This window comes from Odocoileus virginianus, chromosome 4, assembly GCF_023699985.2.
Source record: "Odocoileus virginianus isolate 20LAN1187 ecotype Illinois chromosome 4, Ovbor_1.2, whole genome shotgun sequence".
Classification (NCBI taxonomy): Eukaryota; Metazoa; Chordata; class Mammalia; order Artiodactyla; family Cervidae; genus Odocoileus; species Odocoileus virginianus.
The window spans coordinates 61040059-61063336 of record NC_069677.1 but is presented as its reverse complement, the minus strand read 5'-3'; the positions used below and the strand labels follow the sequence as shown (position 1 = coordinate 61063336).

Below are 23278 nucleotides of genomic sequence, written 5' to 3'. Positions count from 1 at the left end.
GACTGTTTTCAAATATCATTGAACAAATTGACTTTATTAATTTCTTAGTAGTTCTGATAATGGGGTAATATTAAATACTTTGCTATGGGACATCCTTCATAAGACATATCAGTCAAACTAATTTACCAAAACTAGAACAAAGCCATGGAAAGAAAACCAGTTCCAATATCTGATATATTCATTGCATACTCTCCAAAGATTTTAAATCTCACACAAATATCTACACTTCAGGATATAATTTGGGATTTTTTTTCAGGAAGCTAGTATTAGCCAAGAAATCAAATAGTCGTATCTCTCAAAATACCAAGAGTTCTAGTGCCAAAGTAAAATAGGTAATTCCATCCTCATCATTTTAAAAAAGAGCCCATTTTCAATTCTACTCCTGTGAAAGATGGAGATACGCTGATAAAGTGAAACAGTACTTTTAAGACACACAAAAAAGTCAAAAGATATTCTTTTTCCAACAACAGAGTTTTAGAGACCATTAAATCTACTATTCCCCAAAGTCAACACTTCTACAAGGTAAAAGACAATTCTCAACAGGTGGTTGAGTCTTCGTAATTTAAAACTTGACTAACAGCAAGGGAAAAAACCACAAATAGATTTTAGTGAGTATTTTTCCTTGAATAAATGTGCCATCTTGCCTAAAGAAAACCAATTAAGACAAAAATGAATTAATTCCTGCATGATTCAAAAATTATAGAAAAGAAATAATTTTGGACATAGTTTCCTCAACTTAAGACTTTCTCTATATGCTGATTCCACTTTGCAGTTTTCTCTAGCTATCTTTAGAGTACACTCCCAGAATTTTTATTTAAAAACTATTTTAAAATTCATTTTCTCAAACTAACTTCTTGCATTTTCTTTCTGAAAGTCAAAATGTAATATTGTCATACATGAGCTATTCGTAAACATTTTCTTCTGAAATTCAGATTGAAAATTTATTGGTGTTTTGAAATACAAATAACAGAAATATTAGGAGAAATCAAAGAAACTGATAATTCCATTATCCAAACTTAATATATCTTTAAAAAGAAAGTTCTTAGCCAAGAAATACAATAAATTAGGCCTGTGATTAGATAATTAAAAATACTTCTTTAAAGTCTCTTGCTGTATTTCTGTATTATTAACCTAATTGATTTATATCCATTTAGAGTTACAAAAAATAAGTAATAAATGAAGCTGAGCATGAAATACATACCACAGGATTTTCAAAAATCTGCCAGAGGTCATTGTTAAAATGGGAAATATTGTAATTAGCAGTTGATAATAGTCTTCCAAATTCATGTCTATTAGAAATGTACATAAAAACACCCTATATACCAAAAAAATAATAGTATTAATAATATTGGAGGAAAATATAAGAAAATAAGTTTAACCACATGAAAAATTTTACAAAAGATATTAATTTCAACTTTTATCTCTTATTCAGGAACATGCATTTTTATTTTTCATATAAAACATGCATAATTTAAAATAAAAGTAGAATTTGATAATTATGAATTCAGACACCACACAAAACTAATTGATAGCACTGACACTCAACTGAAATAAAGAAGAGGAAGAAGGACTGTTTTTGTCCCTTTCTCATTGGTCCTAGATGTAGACATCAGGGAAAAAGAATTCCTGTTTGAAAGCAGAAATATTTTTGAGACGCCAAAATGCAATTAATTGTACCTCTTTTGGCTTCTTTTCCTTTCAAAGAAGATATCACATTTTTAAACAAAAATTCAAATGTCAATATTTTATCAGTCTATTTCATACTTTTATGTTCTGATGTTTAAAGATCGAACACAGAATTTACTCCTGCATTAAGAGGCAACTAAATCAGTTTCTTGTCCTTGCCCCAAACCTAATAAATATGGCAAACACCATTAAGGTAAGGTTGTTTCTTTTTGTACCTGTTTTAATGGTAAAAAGAGTTGGTTATTAATAAAAAGAAAATTAGTGAAGAGTAATCAAATCTCATTTTAATCAGGATGTACTTTATACATACTCCTACCTCTTCTCGCCTTAAAAAAAAACAAAAACTGGAGAAACTAGTGAAAGTGATTTGTATTTAACTTTTCCATCTGTCACCCATAAAATGCAAATCAGTCTGAAGAACTAACAGCTGAATATCACACATGCCTATCCCCAACACACAAAACACACGCTCACATGTACAAATTCAGAACCAGTGAATAACAACAGTTCACACCAAGCTAAATGAAAAGAAGACTCTTAAAGAAACTTTAGTTTTAGGCAATATACAGTATCTAGTATTTTAAATAAAAAAACAAAAATAAAAGTAAATAAAATAACACCTTTGGGGGGCTGAGCATTTGGAATGTTTCCGGAGTAGGGGAGTCTTTTTCCCTTTGTAAAGTCTAAAATGAAGAGAAGGATTGGGTAAGTTGACCTGCACATCCACTCTCTCAGGTATTCTTAGGTAAATAAAAATAGCAGCCCTTGAGAAAAAGCTGACATTCTGAAATGTCCTTCACAGACAACATGCAGAACAAGCAAAGCTTACAGTGCACATAAAGAAACAACTCCAGCCCTTTTTTTAATTTTTCTGTTGGTCAAACATAAATCCAAGCTCATTCCTTAGTAAGAGTTTTCATTAGATACAAAATTAAGAAAAAGGAAAAAAAAAAAGTGTAAGAGAGGCCATTCCAGGGTGCGCTGTTGAGTCAAATAGCCAAACATGAGCACAAATTACAATCACAAGTACTGAGTACATTCAGTGTAACAATGGACAAAAGTTTGTAGGAAAAACAAACATATTTCAAGTAACACATGCCTTATTAAACTAGAAAAAAGTACTTGCCAACTTTCCTGATTTTTCCATAAACACATTTGCTTATACAAATTTGAATAAAATAACCCAATCACTTCTAAAACATAAAACCATATAAGTATGTTTTAAGACACACTTATACACTTTGAAAGCAATTTTCTACAATCATTTCAAGTTTTATAATGAAAATATATTTTAGACTAGCAATGTATGATTAATTTTTCACATAAACAGACTACATATTTTAATTCTTTTCCCAGTTTAGTGGTAAGGGACTTATTTTTTGAAATTATGGGATGAATAATAACAGAAAAATACTGGATACTGACTTTAGGACAAAAGTGTGTTTTTCTTAAATATGTAAATCATCATTTCACCGAGGCTTCATCTATTAAGTTTAATTAGGTCAGTATAGAATTTCAAATTAAAGACAAATTATTAAAAATTCAAAGTTGATTTGTAACCAGTCTATGCTTACAATTGAATATCTTATTGTTGCCTGTGAGTTAGCCTAAGCCAAACTTTTTTCCAGTTGTTTCTGCAGGTGTTGCACAGGCAAGTTATTGTCCATAATTGCTTCCGATATTTCAATACACAAACAAAAAATTGGCTAGTACTTACAAATTAGAAAGAAAAGGTCATCAAAACAAATGACACATCAACTGGTAAAGCAAGCCATCTTATAGAGACATTCAAGCAAGCCATCATCATATTCCCTACCATTTCTCTAGCATTTCGGCAAAGAGCCATATCAGGATCCAGTTTATCACGAACAAAGTAGTTCCTTTCATTCATCTCTGATCGGAGGGTCTTTCCTTTAATTAAGTACACATTAGCCATATATGGGACGTTCCATATCCCTCTGAAAGTAAAGATAAGACATTTCAAAATACCACAAATACAAAATATTTAAAGTTTTACTTTTATGGTTTTAAAACAAATGCCTTGTATGTTTAAAATTCTGCATATATACACTATGCAGTCAAGTTACAAACTGATACAAACACATTTCATGATATCTGGCATATATACACACACATATACATGAGATTATTTGGTAAACACTATATGAGTGAGTGAGTGAAAGTTGCTCAGTCGTGTCCAACTCTTTGTGACCCCATGGACAGTATAGTCCATGAAATTCTCCAGGCCAGAATACTGGAGTGGGTAGCCTTTCCCTTCTCCAGGGGATCTTCCCAACCCAGGGATCAAGCCCAGGCCTCCTGCATTATAGGCAGATTCTTTACCAGCTGAGCCACAAGGGAAGTCCAAGAATACTGGAGTGGGTAGCCTATCCCTTCTCCAGAGGATTTTTCCCGACCCATATTATGAGCTAAATTAGTATCTCCCTACATAAACTTCATTTTAAAGTTGATTTGTTTGGCATTTTAGCTGTCATCCCTCACTTTGTTGACCAGTTAGAGTACAATATCCTGATGGGCATTTATGATTAAGCACTTCGATAGCAAAAACATCACATCCAGCTCACAGTGGCTTCCCAGAGCACTGAGCTTCCCTTCCCAAGTCTACACTCAGTGACCACATTGGAAGCTTGAAATCAGCCATAGTAGATGTATTCAGAAGACAAAGATGGGCAAAACTACAAACCAGAGCATCTTCTAACCCTAAGAATCAGTTATTAGACATTTACCAGCGCACCACTGAACACAGCCTAAAATTCTCTTAAAATACATTTTTTTGAAAGTCATTAAGCTATCTCAATTGTCTATAGAAAAAGTAAGATATAAACATAGCTTGAGGAGGGGAGGAGCCAAGATGGCAGAGGAATAGGACGGGGAGACCACTTCCTCCCCTACAAATTCATCGAAAGAACATTTGAACGCTGAGAAAATTTCACAAAACAACTTCTGATCGCTAGCAGAGGACATCAGGTGCCCAGAAAAGCAGCCCATTGTCTTCGAAGGGAGGTAGGACAAAATATAAAAGATAAAAAGGGAGACAAAGAGCTACGGACGGAGACCAGTCCCGAGAAGGGAGTCTTAATAGAGGAAGTTTCCAATCACAAGGAAACCCTCGCACTGGCGGGACTGGGGGAAGTTTTTGGCAATCTAACTGGGAGGAAAAATTAAATAAGGCCCACAGATTACATGCCTAAAAGCAACTCCCAGCAGAAAAGTACCCCAGACGCCCGCACCTGCCAGCAACAAGCGGGGGCGGAACGGAGAGGAGCGGGCAGCATTGCTTAGGATAAGGACCGCCCGAAGACCCTGAGAGCAATCGGAGGGAACTTTTTTAAACTGTGGGATAGCAAGGGACAAAATTAACCGGCTGGAACACACTGTCAGCAGTTTGCAAAACAAAGGGACTGAGAAACTCCTGAGAAGAGCAGGCCCACCCCCGCTGGAGGTAGGAGGCAGGGGGGAGGGGAAAAGGGCAAACTCAGCCCCTGAGAAGCCACACCCTCCCACACTGCAAACAGGCCCCCGGTTCCTATCTAAAGACTTCCTGAGACCCGACTGGCAGTGCGCGCTGGGGCCGCGGAGGGAAAAAGCGCGCCGTACCCGGGGAGAGTGCGCCCAAGCCTCTGGCTGCCTGGGCCGCTCGACGTGGAGGGAAAAGGCGCGCTGCACCCGGGGAGAGTACGCCCAAGCCCCTGGCTGCCTGAACCGCTCAGGCCGGGAAAGGCACAAAACGCAGGCGCAACCGAATCCGCGCTTTTGTGGAGTACCCGAAAACTGGAACTGCACTCAATGCAGGGCCCGCTCCATATAGAGCAGTCGGGAGCCTGAGCAGTGTAGACGGGGAAAGCACTGACACCCGTGAGCGGGGCAAACACAGTGTGGCCGGTGAGTGCTATCCACACAGAGGGGTATCTGTCTGCAACGCCCCGCCCTCCCCGTAGCAGTACTGAACAGAACTAGTGAACCTAAATAAGAGATCACCTCCTCCCGCCTGTGTCAGGGCGGAAATTAGACACCAAAGAGACGGCAAACAGAAGCCAAATAAACAAAGGGAACCGCTTCAGAAAGGACCGGTGCAACAGATTAAAATCCCTGAAGGTAACACCAACTACACCAGAAGGGGTCTATAGATATCCAGAAGTGTAAGCAGGAAACAGGAGCTATCTGAAATTGAACTGAACCTACACTGACCACAACAAATCCAGAGAAATTCCTAGATATATATGTATTTTTCTTTAATGAAAAAAAAATTTTTTTCTTTCCTTTTTTTTATTTTTTATTTTTTCTCTTTATTTTCTTTTAAAATTCCCTATTACTCCCCCATTACTCCTCAACTTTCATTTTCATATATTCTTACGATTCTTTTAATTAGGGAAAAAATTTTTTTTCTTTTTTTTTCTTTTTCTTGTTTTTCTCTCCTATTTCCTTTTAAAGTCCTATAATACGCCTCTATTATTCCTTAATTTTCATTTTCATTTCACTATAACCTTGCCAAAAAAAAAAAAAAGAGAGAGAAACCCTATTTTTAAACTGAACTTCATATACATTTCTAAATTTTTTGTGTGTTTTTGTCTTTGTTTTTAAATATTGTATTTCAAAGAGTCTAACCTCTACACTAGATTTTTAATCTTTGTTTTTCAGTATGTGATACAAATTTTGGACATTTAAGAATCCAATATTCAGTTCCCATTTCTATTCAGGAGTGTGGTGATTACTCTCCCACTTTTGACTCTCTGTTTTCTACCTCAGAACACCTCTATTTCCTCCTTCCCCCTTCTCTTCCCAATCCAATTCTGTGAATCTTTGTGGGTGTCTGGGCTATGGAGAACACTTTGGGAACAGATAACTGTGTAGATCTGTCTCTTTCCTCTTGAGTCCCCTTTTTCTCCTCCTGCTCACCTCTATCTCCTTCCTCCCTCTCCTATTATTTATATAACTCTGTGAACCTCTCTGGTTGTCTCTCATGGTGGAGAATCTTTTCACCATTAACCTAGAAGTTTTATTATCAATGCTGTATAGTTGGAGAAGTCTTGAGACTATTGGAAGAATAAAACTGAAATCCAGAGGCAGGAGACTTAAGCCCAAAACCTGAGAAAACTAGAAAACTCCTGACTACATGGAACATTAAGGAATAAGAGACCATCCAAAAGCCTCCATACCTATACCAAAACCAACCACCACCCATGAGCCAATAAGCTCCAGTACAAGACATACCACACAAATTCTTTAGCAACGCAGGAACATAGACCTGAGTGTCAACTTACAGGCTGTCCAAAGTCACACCTAACACGTAGACCCATTGCAAAACTCATTACTGGACACTCCATTGCACTCCAGAGAGAAGAAATCCAATTCCACGCACCAGAACACTGACACAAGCTTCCCTAACCAGGAAACCTTGACAAACCAATCGTCCAACCCCACCCACTGGGTGAAACCTCCACAATAAAAAGGAACCACAGACCACAAGAATACAGAAAGCCCACTCCAGACACAGCAATGTAAACAAGATGAAAAGGCAGAGAAATACCCAACAGGTAAAGGAACATGAAAAAAGCCCACCAAATCAAACAAAAGAGGAGGAAATAGGGAATCTACCTGAAAAAGAATTTAGAATAATGATAATAAAAATGACCCAAAATCTTGAAAACAAAATGGAGTTACAAATAAATAGCCTGGAGACAAAGACTGAGAAGATGCAAGAAATGTTTAACAAGGACCTAGAAGAAATAAAAAAGAGTCAATTAAAAATTAATAATGAAATGAATGAGATCAAAAACACTCTGGAGGGAACCATGAGTAGAATAACAGAGACAGAAGACAGGATAAGTGAGGTAGAAGATAAAATGGTGGAAATAAATGAAGCAGAGAGGAAAAAAGAAAAAAGAATCAAAAGAAATGAGGACAACCTCAGAGACCTCTGGGACAATGTGAAATGCCCCAACATTCGAATCATAGGAGTTCCAGAAGAAGAAGACAAAAAGAAAGGCCATGAGAAGTTACTCGAGGAGATAATAGCTGAAAACTTCCCTAAAATGAGGAAGGAAATAGCCACCCAAGTCCAAGAAACCCAGAGAGTCCCAAACAGGATAAACCCAAGGTGAAACACCCCAAGACACATATTAATCAAATTAACAAAGATCAAACATAAAGAACAAATATTAAAAGCAGCAAGGGAGAAACAACAAATAACACACAAAGGGATTCCCATAAGGATAACAGCTAATCTATCAATAGAAACCCTTCAGGCCAGAAGGGAATGCCAGGACATACTTAAAGTAATGAAAGAGAATAACCTACAACCTAGATTACTCTACCCAGCAAGGATCTCATTCAGATATGAAGGAGAACTCAAAAGCTTTACAGACAAGCAAAAGCTGAGAGAATTCAGCACCACCAAACCAGCTCTTCAACAAATGCTAAAGGATCTTCTCTAGACAGGAAACACAGAAAGGTGGTATAAACGTGAACCCCAAACAACAAAATAAATGGCAACGGGACCATACCTATCAATAATTACCTTAAATGTAAATGGGTTGAATGCCCCAACCAAAAGACAAAGGCTGGCTGAATGGATACAAAAACAAGACCCCTATATATGCTGTCTACAAGAGACCCACCTCAAACAAGGGACACATACAGACTAAAAGTGAAGGGCTGGAAAAAAATATTCCATGCAAATGGAGACCAAAAGAAAGCAGGAGTCGCAATACTCATATCAGATAAAATAGACTTTCAAATAAAGGCTGTAAAAAGAGACAAAGATGGACACTACATAATGATCAAAGGATCAATCCAAGAAGAAGATATAACAATTATAAATATATATGCACCCAACATAGGAGCACCACAATATGTAAGGCAAAAGCTAATGAGTATGGAAGAGGAAATTAATAGTAACACAATAATAGTAGGAGACTTTAATACCCCACTCATAACTATGGATAGATGAACTAAACAGAAAACTAACAAGGAAACACAAACTTTAAATGATACAATGGACCAGCTAGACCTAATTGATATCTATAGGACGTTTCACCCCAAAACAATCAACTTCACCTTTTTCTCAAGTGCACACGGAACCTTCTCCAGAATAGATCACATCCTGGGCCATAAATCTACTCTTGGTAAATTCAAAAAAATTGAAATCAATCCAGTCATCATTTCTGACCACAGTGCAGTAAGATTAGATCTCAATTACAGGAAAAAAATTATTAAAAATGCAAACATATGGAGGCTAAACAACACGCTTCTGAATAAACCAACAAATCACAGAAGGAATCAAAAAAGAAGTCAAAATATGCATAGAAATGGATGAAAATGAAAACACAACAACCAAAACCTATGGGACACTGTAAAAGCAGTGCTAAGGGGAAGATTCATAGCATTAGAGGTCTACCTCAAGAAAGAAGAAAAAAGTCAAATAAATAACCTAAGTCTACACCTAAAGCAACTAGAGAAGGAAGAAATGAAGAACCCCAGGGTTAGTAGAAGGAAAGAAATCTTAAAAATTAGGGCAGAAATAAATGCAAAAGAAACTAAAGAAACCATAGCAAAAATCAACAAAGCTAAAACCTGGTTTTTTGAAAAAATAAACAAAATTGACAAACTGTTAGCAAGACTCATTAAGAAACAAAGGGAGAAGAACCAAATTAACAAAATTAGAAACGAAAATAGAGAGATCACAACAGACAACACTGAAATACAAAGGATCATAAGAGACTACTACCAGCAGCTCTATGCCAATAAAATGGACAACTTGGAAGAAATGGACAAGTTCTTAGAGAAGTATAACTTTCCAAAACTGAACCAGGAAGAAATAGAAGATCTAAACAAACCCATCACAAGCAAGGAAATCGAAACTGTAATCAGAAATCTTCCAGCAAACAAAAGCCCAGGACCAGATGGCTTCACAGCTGAATTCTACCATAAATTTAGAGAAGAGCTAACACCTATCTTACTCAAACTCTTCCAGAAAATTGCAGAAGAAGGTAAACTCCCAAACTCATTCTATGAGGCCACCATCACCCTAATTCCAAAACCAGACAAAGATGCCACAAAAAAAGAAAAGTACAGGCCAATATCACTGACGAATATAGATGCAAAAATCCTTAACAAAATTCTAGCAAACAGAATCCAACAACATATTAAAAAAATCATACACCATGACCAAGTGGGCTTTATCCCAGGAATGCAAGGATTCTTTAATATCTGCAAATCAATCAATGTAATACACCACATTAACAAATTGAAAGATAAAAACCATATGATTATCTCAATAGATGCAGAAAAAGCCTTTGACAAAATTCAACACTCATTTATGATTAAAACTCTCCAGAAAGCAGGAATAGAAGGAACATACCTCAACATAATAAAAGCTATATATGACAAACCCACAGCAAGCATCACCCTCAATGGTGAAAAATTGAAAGCATTTCCCCTGAAATCAGGAACAAGACAAGGGTGCCCACTCTCACCACTACTATTTAACATAGTTTTGGAAGTGGCCACAGCAATCAGGGCAGAAAAAGAAGTAAAAGGAATCCAGATAGGAAAAGAAAAAGTGAAACTCTCTGTTTGCAGATGACATGATCCTCTACATAGAAAACCCTAAAGACTCCACCAGAAAATTACTAGAGCTAATCAACGAATACAATAAAGTTGCAGGATATAAAATTAACACACTGAAATCTCTTGCATTCCTATACACTAACAATGAGAAAACAGAAAGAGAAATTAAGGAAACAATACCATTCACCATTGCAACAAAAAGAATAAAACACTTAGGAGTATATCTACCTAAAGAAACAAAAGACCTATACATAGAAAACTATAAAACACTGATGAAAGAAATCAAAGAGGACAGACACAGATGGAGAAATATACCATGTTTGTGGATTGGAAGAATCAATATTGTCAAAATGACCATACTACCCAAAGCAATCTATAGATTCAGTGCAATCCCTATCAAACTACCAACGGTATTTTTCACAGAACTAGAACAAATAATTTCACAATTTGTATGGAAATACAAAAAACCTCGAATAGCCAAAGTAACCTTGAGAAAGAAGAATGGAACTGGAGGAATCAACCTGCCTGATTTCAGGCTCTACTACAAAGCCACAGTCATCAAGACAGTATGGTACTGGCACAAAGACAAAAATACAGATCAATGGAACAGAATAGAAAGCCCAGAGATAAATCCACGAACCTATGGTCACCTTATCTTCGACAAAGGAGGCAAGGATATACAATGGAAAAAAGACAACCTCTTTAACAAGTGGTGCTGGGAAAACTGGTCAACCACTTGGAAAAGAATGAAACTAGAACACTTTCTAACAACATACACAAAAATAAACTCAAAATGGATTAAAGATCTAAATGTAAGACCAGAAACTATAAAACTCCTAGAGGAGAACATAGGCAAAACACTCTCCGACATAAATCACAGCAGGATCCTCTATGACCCACCTCCCAGAATTTTAGAAACAAAAGCAAAAATAAACTAATGGGACCTAATGAAACTTAAAAGCTTTTGCACAACAAAGGAAACTATAAGCAAGGTGAAAAGACAGCCCTCAGATTGGGAGAAAATAATAGCAAACGAAGCAACAGACAAAGGATTAATCTCAAAAATATACAAGCAACTCCTCCAGCTCAACTCCAGAAAAATAAATGACCCAATCAAAAAATGGGCCAAAGAACTAAACAGACATTTCTCCAAAGAAGACATACAGATGGCTAAAAAACACATGAAAAGATGCTCAACATCACTCATTATCAGAGAAATGCAAATCAAAACCACAATGAGGTACCATTACATGCCAGTCAGGATGGCTTCTATCCAAAAGTCTACAAACAATAAATGCTGGAGAGGGTGTGGAGAAAAGGGAACCCTTTTACACTGTTGGTGGGAATGCAAACTAGTACAGCCGCTATGGAAAACAGTGTGGAGATTTCTTAAAAAGCTGGAAATAGAAATGCCATATGACCCACCAATCCCACTTCTGGGCATACACACCGAGGAAACCAGATCCAAAAGAGACACGTGCACCCCAATGTTCATCGCAGCACTGTTTATCATAGCCAGGACATGGAAGCAACCTAGATGCCCATCAGCAGACGAATGGATGAGGAAGCTGTGGTACATATACACCATGGAATATTACTCAGCCATTAAAAAGAATTCATTTGAATCAGTTCTAATGAGATGGATGAAACTGGAGCCCATTATACAGAGTGAAGTAAGCCAGAAAGATAAAGATCATTACAGTATACTAACACATATATATGGAATTTAGAAAGATGCTAACGATAACCCTATATGCAAAACAGAAAAAGAGACTCAGATGTATAGAACAGACTTGTGGACTCTGTGGGAGAAGGCGAGGGTGGGATGTTTGAAGAGAGCAGCATCGAAACATGTATATTATCTAGGGTGAAACAGATCACCAGCCCAGGTTGGATGCATGAGACAAGTGCTCGGGCCTGGTGCACTGGGAAGACCCAGAGGGATCGGATGGAGAGGGAGGTGAGGGGGGGACCGGGATGGGGAATACATGTAAATCCATGGCTAATTCATTTCAATGTATGACAAAAACCACTGCAATGTTGTAAAGTAATTAGCCTCCAACTAATAAAAATAAATGGAAAAAAAAAGACCAATAGCTTTAAAATTAAATAAATAAATAAATAAATAAACATAGCTTGAAGTACACAAGTGATGGAAGACACTGCTTATTTCATCCTTGTTTCTTTCCCACACTTGTCTGCTTACTCTGAACATGACTCATTTCCTATAAACAATAAAACAGAAGTTTCACTTGAAGGGATATGTTTTGCTTTCACAGAACATAAAGGGAAGATCCTGACCAAGGAAATGTAGTTAGAGACTGAAAGCAATATACATAGTATCATTTTGTCTTACTAGATGAGCTTCAAAGGAAATGTTCAATAAAAAATATATAGTGTGCCCACTGAATTCAGAAACTAATCACCGGTATGGTAAAAAGTACAGTTTCATACACACACACACACACACACACACACACACACACACGTTGTAAGATGTCATTCTTTCATGCATCTCATACATAAGGTACATTCTTCTATTAACTAAATCAAAAGCCTCTACTTTATTCTTTTCCTTTAGACAGCGACAGGAAGTTGAACTAAAACAGCTTAAATGAAATATGAGTTCTCTATTTCCACTTCTGTGAAGCCTTATTTCTGCCACACCCATGGACAGCATCAGGCATATAGTCTATACAAATCATCCCAGAAACTATTAAAGTATTTTGAAACAACAGAATATGATTGTAATAGTATTTTCTCAGTTATCATGCTCCTTAACTGCAGCTAACAAAAGACTTCATGACATTTGTATAATTCAAATTAACTATTACATGCCTATTATAATTTTCACAAGAAAAACATCTCTTCACAACTCAACTGTTCAAAAACACTGTATGATTTTTTTTTTTTTTTCTAAACATTAACCCTCTTTAATTGAGCTGATGTATCTGAAAAATTAGGCAACGCAGTTAATGTCTCAGTCACTCTGGTTCAAGTCAGCTGTTTGAAAAAAAAAAGGATGACATTCTTCTCTATTTTAACCTTAGCAAAAAGCTAATTCAACTGTGATCATCCTTTAGTTTAAAAAATATCAACTTTTGTGTCTGAAATAAGTATAAATAAGTCACATACTTTGTAGCAAGTATACTCTTTTCAAACTCTAGAAAATGGAAATTATACGGTGAAGAAACTTCTCTTTAAAGCAGAATACCAGCTATATCACACAGAAAATTCTTCAAAAGGAAATGATGGAAGGTTTAGTTGTTGGTGTTTTTGTTGACTCATTTATAAAGTTTATAAGCTATCAAACAACATTCATCCTGGCCACTAAATAAATTAGCTAAATGAAGTTCCCTTTCCAAACTTTAAAGAATATCCCTTTTCTAACAACCATAAGATATCTACCCATGGCAATCATACACTACCTTTTAGCATTTACCACAACTGAGAGTGTGTGCCTTTGAAGATTTATGACATTAAGAACAATTTTTAAAATATTAGTTTCATACTAGTATTGCAGGATCACAAGTGGTCTCCAAGGTCTTCAAATTTCCATTTAACATAAAGGAAAGAGATTAAAAAATGTTTGAAAACTCAATATAATAAGACCATATCTTTACAAAAGATATTTCACATGAAAAGATCAAATCAAGTAACTTACACTCTATTCCCTTGAACAATATCCACATAATCTTCAGATCGAGCATAGTATCCATCAGGACTCAAGGCCCCCCAGAAGTTGGACCACAGTTTTCCATGACGAGTTACAAGAGGAGCAATGATCTTCCTAAGGAGAGAGAAACAAATTCAGATAATTATCCATTTTTTAACTGCCACAAAATTATGTGTTTGGGGCTTAACATGACACAGAAAACAATAAACTTTATTTAACACATATGCAGTTAGTCCAAAAAACTAAAATAAAATAGGAATTTCCTCCTTTCACTTTTCCTTAAACAAGTACATTGCTGATTTTCAATCATGCTTGGTAAAAGACTAATAAAAAAGAAAAAGTAATTGAAAATGTGAATGAAAGTATAAAAAAAAAACTTTTAAAAGGACCATACTTGCATCCAATAAAAGTGTAACTACCTTAATCATTTATTTTAAATATTTCAAAAATTATATTCAATGAAATCAAATATTTTCATTGTTATTAGGCAGACATAACAGTCCCTAGTGCATTAAGGTATCTCATAAATATTTGTTGAATAAAAAAATTTATGAAGATGGGCTGAGATATCTGTAAATAGGCCAGTTTTCCTAAAGTTAAGTCCTGAATTACTTTAAAATATGTTGCGATTTTTTTTTTAACTTTTATAATGGGTTGTGCTAGCCCTGGCAACACTGAACATTTTTCTGGTTTTTGACTGTTTTAGAAAACAAAATAGAATAGTGCTGTCTCACTATTTACCAGGAAAGGAGTCCCTTTGAGACAAGTACATGTTACAAATTCAAAATATGTCAGATTTCTTCTTAAGGAAATCTAATTTATAATGCATAAACATTTTTCAAATGAAGTAACAAATTCTGAAATTCCACTAGAATTAACTAAAAATGATCTAAATTACAGTAGTGTGACACAATTCTAAAGAAAATCTCACACAACTCCTTCAAGAGGGAGGTAATAGACCAACTATCTCCACAAAAAAAAAAACATTTCACAACACTCCAATCTTGTGAAGACCACGTGTGCCCTTCCATCACCTATGGAAAAGTAACACATAGTCTACAAATACACTTGATAAAACAGTTTGTAGTTTATTTTTCCTGGTTCCTATTAGAATAAAATGTTAGCCAGATACATCTATAGTCTGCTTTGTTAGAATACCCACAGCATCGGAAATAAAAACATAAATTAGAATCTACATATTATGTTAATTTAAGGAATGATAATTCAAGACAACTAATAAGATCAAACACTTAATAGAAAGAAATCTTTTCATTATAATAGTTGCCTGAAAGAGCCGGGCAAAGAGACAATGAAAGTGAAAATCCATCTGCTGTGTGCCTCAATGTTTTTGAGTATGGAATTCTATGATTAATACTGAGCAGCCTTAGATTTTGAATTCTCAAATTGACAAATTATACATAGGATGGGTTAATAGAGGACAGCAGACATCTTACATGTTTTAATCATCAAATTCAAAACAGCAATTTTAACATTTCATTGCTAACCATTCTATTTGTTAAGATAAATAATTGTGTTAATATTTGTGAACATACCAGGCACTTAATAAGCACTCATTAAAGGTGGGTTATTAGTGGAAATATTAATACTAGTAATACTATTACTGGGCTTCCCTGGTGATTCAGATGGTAAAGAATTCATCTGCAATTCAGGAGACCCAATTTGATTCTGGTCAGGAAGATACTCTGGAGAAGAGAATAGCTACCCACTCCAGTATTCTTAGTTGGAGTATCCCATAGACAGAGGAGCCTGGCAGGCTATACATAGTCCATGAGGCTGTGAAGAATCAGACATGACTGAGAAACTAACACCTTCACTTTTTTTTCACTTTCAATACTAGTGTTAGTAGTAAATTGTTAAAATAAAGATTAAATCACTATAAGATGGTATAGATTGTGCCATTTTCTCACTTCAATTTGGCTAAATAAAAACAGGTACTGCCTAGTGATAATTAGTTCAGTACTAAATAAAATTACAGATCAGTCTGTGGAGTAATGTGCACCTCTGAAATTTCTTTCAAATTCTAAGAACTTCCAACTCTGCTTGTAGTAACTTTTTAGGTCAGAAGTTTTATGAAATTCTACTTTAAAAATATCTTTAGAAAATAAAGCAATTCCAAATGTTACAGATAAATCACAATTTCATCTAGTTTAAAAAAATAAGCCAAATATAATTAATAAACATTATATTCATGATTGTAACATACTGAATACATATAAATTTTCATCAGGTTATTTTCTATTTGACTTCTCTAAAAAATGCAAACTCAGAATTGAAACCTGTAGAAAATAATCTCTTGTGAGTTTCCTCAATTTCCTAAACACAGATAAGTAATTATGGCATGTCCACATAAACGCAGAAAATAATTATAATTTTAAAATAAATTGACATTGAATCATATACAGTACCTGTTTTGTTCAATCAAAATTTTCAAAGTCCTTAGATTTGTCAAAACAACATCTGCATCCACACTAAAGTAATATTCACAGTTTTCATCCTGACGGCAAAAATCCCTGTTGTTGAAAAAGAAATAAAATAAGCATTAAGTAAACCAAATATTTGAAAATATTGGTTGAAAAATGTTAACATAAATCTCATGTAAAATAAGGTTTTTCTAAAGTACTTTTCTAATCAAAATAGTAAGACAACATCCAAAAGGGTAAATATTACTTTAAATTTCAAAATGGTCAGTTGATCAACATAGATGTTCATGGATAGAGCAATACTAAAAATTTTAGGGAAGTGAAATATATTTTCAAGCCATGAAATACTTTAAACCATAAAGCATCAGGTCAAATGGGCAATTTATAATTCAGCATTTAGTCCTCTCTAAAAGGGAAACATACTTTATACTAATGTTTTGTCAACAGAATTTTTTCACAAATCAAAATATTTTCTACACACACACACACACACACACAGAGCAAAATTCTGTACATCTACAATTTAGTTTAAGTGAAATCTTGGAGCTACAGGTGTATAACTCTTTAGGTATCAGTACTTTTTAAACTTGATTTACATAGAATTTTTTCTAACATAGTCACTGCCCTGCTTTTTATATGGGGACATGGATTATGATGTATGCTTTTCCTGGTACAGTCTGGAGCATTATCATCAGGAACACAAAGGAATGAACTACTTGTGATACATGACAAGCTTCCAAGTATTGTGGTTTCTGCATTTGGGGTTCTTTCTGAGCTCTCCTCTATCACTGCTGATCCAAATTATCACTTTCTGCTATTGACAATATTTATCTCCATAACACATTTGTTTCTAATCAACTGTCAAACAGGATATGACAGGAAGATAGTTAAAATTGTACAAAAAAGAAAAATTAGAGGAAATTATTTTAAAATACTCTATGTATGGTGACAGATGCTAACTAGAGATTGTGGTGATTATTTCACAACATATGCAAATATTAAAGCATTATGTTGCACACCTGAGACAAATATTATATGTGAATTATATATACCTCAATATAAAATAATAAACTAAAAAAAAATTTTTTTAAAGCAGCCCAGATTATCTTGGATAAAAATTGAAACATTTATACTACATGATTTCAAGATGAATATAAATTCTTGGTAATAAAGTGTGGCATTCATCTTAGAGCAACAAGATAGAATAGAGAGTTCCCAATCACGCACAACTACTCAGTCACCTAATTTAGGACCAAGGCCAAGTCAATTAAGTAGGAAAATAAAAGCCTAAATTAAAAAGGAGTGGGGCTCTGTAACAACCTAGTGAGGTGAGATGGGGAGAGAGATGGGAGGAAGGTTCAGAGGGAGGGCACTTATGTATATCTATGGCTGATTCATGTTGATATTTAGCAGAAAACAACAAAATTCTGTAAAGCAACTATCCTTCAATTAAAAAATAAATAATTTTAAAAAGAGAAATAAAAGGAGTGTTGAAACAACTGGAATTTCATTTGCAAAGAATGAAATTTGACCCCCTACTTCACTCAAAACACAAAAATGTATTCAAGATGAATTGCAGATTGAAACATCTTAGACATAAATGATAGAATGATAAAGCTTATGAAAGAAAAATTTCAAATAATGGATTCATGACATTAGAATAAGATTTCTTAAATAGAAAATAAATACCAAAGCATAAAAAATGAAACAGAATTTTATTAAGATTAAAATTTCTTCTCATTAAAAGGCAATACTTAAAAAGCCAGAGTAAGATATCTTTCCATACCCAGTAGGGTGGCTAAAACAAAAAGATGGGCAATAAATGCTGACAAACATGTGGAGCAGCTGGAGCTATACCACCTTGCTGTTAAAAGTATAAAATGTCCATCTATTTTGGACTATTCAGCAGTTTCTTAAAAAGTTAAACATAATCTATGCTAACCCTGTGCCCTAGTTAGTCCATTCCTTGGTATTTTCCAAATATATTCTAAAGGATATATGTACACACATGCACAGACACACATACATGCACACACACATAATACATTGTATTCACACTTCTAATAAAGAATCTTCATTAGCAGTCTTATTCATAATGGCCCAAAACTCTACATAACCCAATGCCTATCAACTGTAGAGAATATAAAGCACTTGTAATATATTCATATGGAAAAATACTAGTCAGCAATGAAAAGGAATGAACTGCTGATAACTGTAATGACATAAGCAAATTAGAGAACACTGTGCTGAGGCAAAGTCAGACACAACAGAGCACATACAGAAGTTTTTAAATTAGAGTAAACAGGTTCTAAATGTGGACCCACGGTACTCTCCAATGATTAAGTTACAGAACCCTTAGTATTAACATCAGTTTGATTTTTCCAAGGTCTGTTTTCCTGCCAGTCCTTATACGCCCACAATAGGCACTGTCTATCACTCGGAGCAGAGCGTCTATAGCACAATACAAGAATATCTCCTGCTAAGAAGGGACCATCTCTTACCTTTTAATTAGTAGCTCTCTAACCACTGATGGACATATTCAACAATCACTGAATAAATGATTTTCTTTACTGCAACCAAAAGTTTATAAATAATCTGTCTGAAGTTATTAAAGGGGCTAGACAAAGGACCTAAAGAATTTATTTTATTTGGATATAGTACTATTTAGATCATGCATGCATGCATGCTAAGTCGCTTCAGTCATGTCCAACTCTTTGCAACCCCATGAACTACAGCCCACCAGGCTTCTCTGTCCATGGGATTCTCCAGGCAAGAATACTGGAGTGGGCTGCCATTTCTTCCACCGGAAGATCTTCCCAACCCAGGGATCAAACCCGCATCTCCTGTGGCTCCTACACTGTAGGCAGATTCTTTACCACTGAGCCACTGGGGAAGCCCAGGAGGTAACTAAAATATCTGAAACATATATTTCTGTCCCACAAAACCTTCAGCTAATACATATTTAAATCACTGTTACATCAGTCACATGACTCATTTGTCCGAGGATTTAAATCATGAACCGAAGTTCAGTTAATAGTTTCATTAAATATATTGACTCTCAGCCACTAGAAGAAAATTGTAAATAATTTACATTTCCCTTTAGACATAAATACACTCAAACATAGATATAGTTCTAAAGCAGAGGCTTGCTCATGTGTGGATACACACACATACACACACACATGCAAACATACACACACATGTGAACACACAGTTGAGACATTCAAGTTTAGAATATTAATTTTGAAGAAAAGTTTCTTTAGTAGATACTGATTGAATTTATATTTGCTAAAACATACATTCCCATGTTTCTGGCTTCAGCTTGACTTAGGTTTTCTTCTGGTCCTACTATTTTTAGAGTAGTGATTTCATGTTTAGCTTTATCAAAAAATACTTTGATGTCCTTTTCATGATAAACTTCCTGTAACATATTTTAAAAATGGAAAATTAGTTTCAAAAAAAAGAAGTGAGAAAAAAGGCAACTGAAGTTTTCATATGGAAGGATGACTTCACATTCAAAATTGTGAACTCCACAATTCACATATTCACTCAATTACAGACAAAATGATAACTGTATTAAACACATTATACATTTAAATGTCATCTAAATATCACAGGAAGAACCTTAAATAAGATACTTAGGAATTTTTTAAAAGATACTTTAAAATTATTTTAATATCTACTTCTAGACAGATCCTTGCATTAATACTTAAACCCTAAGTGCTATAAAACATTTCTAACTTGAGAGAGAAAAAAGGCTTGTGGTAGAGAATCTTAGATATGTGTTATAAAATATCCATAAAAATATCTATTAAACCTAACTGATTAATCTGTTATCATGTTTTTTATACAATAAATATTACAATGTTATTTTAATCAGAGAGAAATTTATGGTCATATAGTCATTTTTTTTACAAAAAGAAGGGAAAATTAATAAAATTTTATTGATAAAGAAATACAATGAGAAAATAATCAACATCAAAAATCATCAAACTAGTGTGATTCGACTGCTAAAATTTAGATAAGATTATCTCCATCATTAGAGAACTTCAGAGCTTTTTATTAATCAAATCTCACTAAGTATTTTTGAAAGTTTTTCACAGCTCGTTAAAATGACATCATACAAAAGCTGCAGAGAGGTAATATTTTAAATAAAAGAAGATAAAAACTCCTGTTATCAAGGGGTTTTAGGTCCTATGAAAGGAGGAAAAGTTTAAGACACATTCCATAAAAAGAAAATACTTTAATATAAGCAATATATTACAGTTCATTTTATAAAAAGCAAATGTTCAATGCATTCACCCTTTAAAACTTATTTGAGCTAGTTTTTTGCAGATATACTAAATAAAATAGTCTCTGGAAAAGGTGAATAACTAGCTGATATGTATACCAGGAAGAAAGAACAATGTCAAACTAAAAGTATTAAGACAAAAGAGAGAAAAAAATATATAGTTCATGGCTATTGAGTTTCTCCAGATGATAATAAATGTCAACAGTTCCAACATGAAAGAGATAAGTAAATGGAAAAGCATTGAGGAAAAATGTCTTTAAGTTTAGACTATATGTGGGAGGTATTTGGGAGGATCTGAATATTTTTTGAAGGAAATGAAAGTATCAAAAGCCTTTGGGAAAGAGTATGCCATTGTGTGATTAATCAAAACAATACTGTATCTGAAAGACATTTCAAGTTCTGATGTTAGGTATTATCACTGAGTGCATGCTGAGCTGCTTCAGTCATCCGACTCTGCGATCCCCTGGTCTGTAGCCTGCCAGGCTCCTCTGTTCATGGGATTCTCTAGACAAAAATACTGGAGTGGGTTGCCATGCCCTTCTCCAGGAGATCTTCCTGACCCAAGGACTGAACCCACATCTCTTGCAATACAGGCAGATTCTTCACCATCTGAGCCACCAGGGAAATCCAGGTATTATCATTAGCTATGATTTTATGACCAGTTCTATAAAAGTAAGTACCAGAACAAACCCAAAGGCAAAGGACTATAGACTCTTTGACATCTCTTCACTAAATATTAGGTTAAATTTATTAAAATGGCTGGTAGTCAACCATTTTTGATCTACAAAAAACTGACAGCTTCATGTGGCTCATCTCAATACTATGATACTAGTTACTGTATTTGAAAATACTTAGGTGCTAAAGAGGCAAGTAAGTAAGTAAGTGTTAGTTGCTCAGTCCTGCCCAACTCTTTGCGAACCTATGGACTGTAGCCCACCAGACTCCTCTGTCCATGAGATTTTCCAGGCAAGGATACTGGAGTGGGTCACCATTTCCTTCTCCAGGGGGTCTCCCCAAATCAGGGATTGAACCCAAGTCTCCTGAACTGCAGGCAGATTCTTTACTGATTGAGCTACAAGGGAAGCCCCCTACAGAGGCAAAGAAGTAATGATTTCAAAACCCCCACATAATTTAACACAAATTTTAACAATTTTTAGACATGAACAAATAATAACAAATAGTTTCAACTAAGATCAAAGTTTTCACATAAAATAATTCATTTATCAAATACTTACTTTGTTATGAATAAAGAATTTAAGTGCTTCTTTTGGGTAATCCAGAGTCAACAATGTGTTCAGAAATCGAGGTAGGAAAGGGGTTGGTTGCTCAATAAAGACACCTATTGTTACATTTGGATAGACCTTTGTTTTATGTCAAACATAAAAACAAATTATCATTAGCATGGGTTTACTTTAAATTCTATTCAAGTATTAATCAATACAGCACAAAATATACTATAATATCAGTACAACATAATGTTGATTGCCCAGTGGCAATTCTCTAATACATTTTTGTGGACCCCATCAATGATTTTTACTGAATAACATCTTGACATTATGATTCAAGTTGAAGAGGAAGCTCACTACTATATTTATTACAGGGACACTATAATTAAAGTTATTGCCTGCTCTACTATTTAATGTTCCCTTTAAAGTAGTCCTAAAAGAAACTTTCTTTAGATATGAATCTATTTTGATAGCTTCATCTCAGAGATCAAAATGCTAACTGTGCTTCTTTGTTTGTTTCTATGGCTTGGAAACTGAATGGTTAATCTGTGGCTCAAATAAAGTAATCATAGAGATTATTATGAGAAACCTCATTAAGTCTCATTACTAAAATCATGAGACTTTATCTCTATGTTTGAATCATTAATATCATTTTACTGATAGTTCTTTATTTTGCTTCATTATTATGTTATATATAAGGAAAGCTATTTTGCATCACTAATATATCTTATCTTGTATCGATTTTTATATATTTTCTTAATTTCTGTTTGGGTAAGTGTTAGAAGATGGCTTATCTGTCACTCATTTCATGAAAAATTCTGAAATATCTATTATTAGTCTATCCTCGTGATCAGAAACATTTAGAAAATGGAGGGAAAGTTCCTGGCTTGGAAACTTACAAATGGTTGAGGAAGACAGAAACATAAGTAAATAACCACACAATAGTATGGTATTTTTATTGGAACTATATGAAAGATTTCTTTATAATACCTTTTTAAATCCATGTCTTGAAGCTTAACTTTAGATTTTTAAATTACAAATTATATACACATGGGTGAAGTAGATCAAAAGGTAAAAGGAAAAGACAAATAAGTACATCACACTATTGAACAAGAAAAATTTTTAAATAACAAAAAACTTCTAAAAATAAAGATTACAGATTTTTTAAAGTGCCATATATATTCAGCGCCGAATTAGGTACCTCTCCTTTTCACACATAATACCTCATGTATTCCTCTGTCATCTGGATGATAACCTAATATTTGTGTGGATTGAAGTACAACTCAAACACAGTTGTATATATTCATTGTATGTATTCATTCAGTTACCCAAATATTTATTACTAAGTCAATAAACAAAGACAAACAAC

General features: G+C 34.5%; 1 protein-coding gene across 2 annotated transcripts in view; it reads right to left on the bottom strand.

Annotated features, from left to right (window-relative positions):
* PLOD2 (procollagen-lysine,2-oxoglutarate 5-dioxygenase 2) overlaps nucleotides 1–23278 on the bottom strand; it is a 131002-nt gene that overhangs the window by 5789 nt on the left and 101935 nt on the right. The window contains exons 9-15 of one of the 2 annotated variants that reach the window (XM_020872192.2): nucleotides 21919–22044; nucleotides 19692–19813; nucleotides 16378–16482; nucleotides 13940–14065; nucleotides 3503–3644; nucleotides 2307–2369; nucleotides 1202–1315 (exon numbers count right to left, since the gene is read on the bottom strand). In XM_020872192.2, the coding sequence (XP_020727851.2) occupies nucleotides 1202–1315; nucleotides 2307–2369; nucleotides 3503–3644; nucleotides 13940–14065; nucleotides 16378–16482; nucleotides 19692–19813; nucleotides 21919–22044 (798 nt within the window). The remainder of the gene's footprint in view (nucleotides 1–1201; nucleotides 1316–2306; nucleotides 2370–3502; nucleotides 3645–13939; nucleotides 14066–16377; nucleotides 16483–19691; nucleotides 19814–21918; nucleotides 22045–23278) is intronic. The other variant, XM_020872193.2, reaches the window with a different exon arrangement.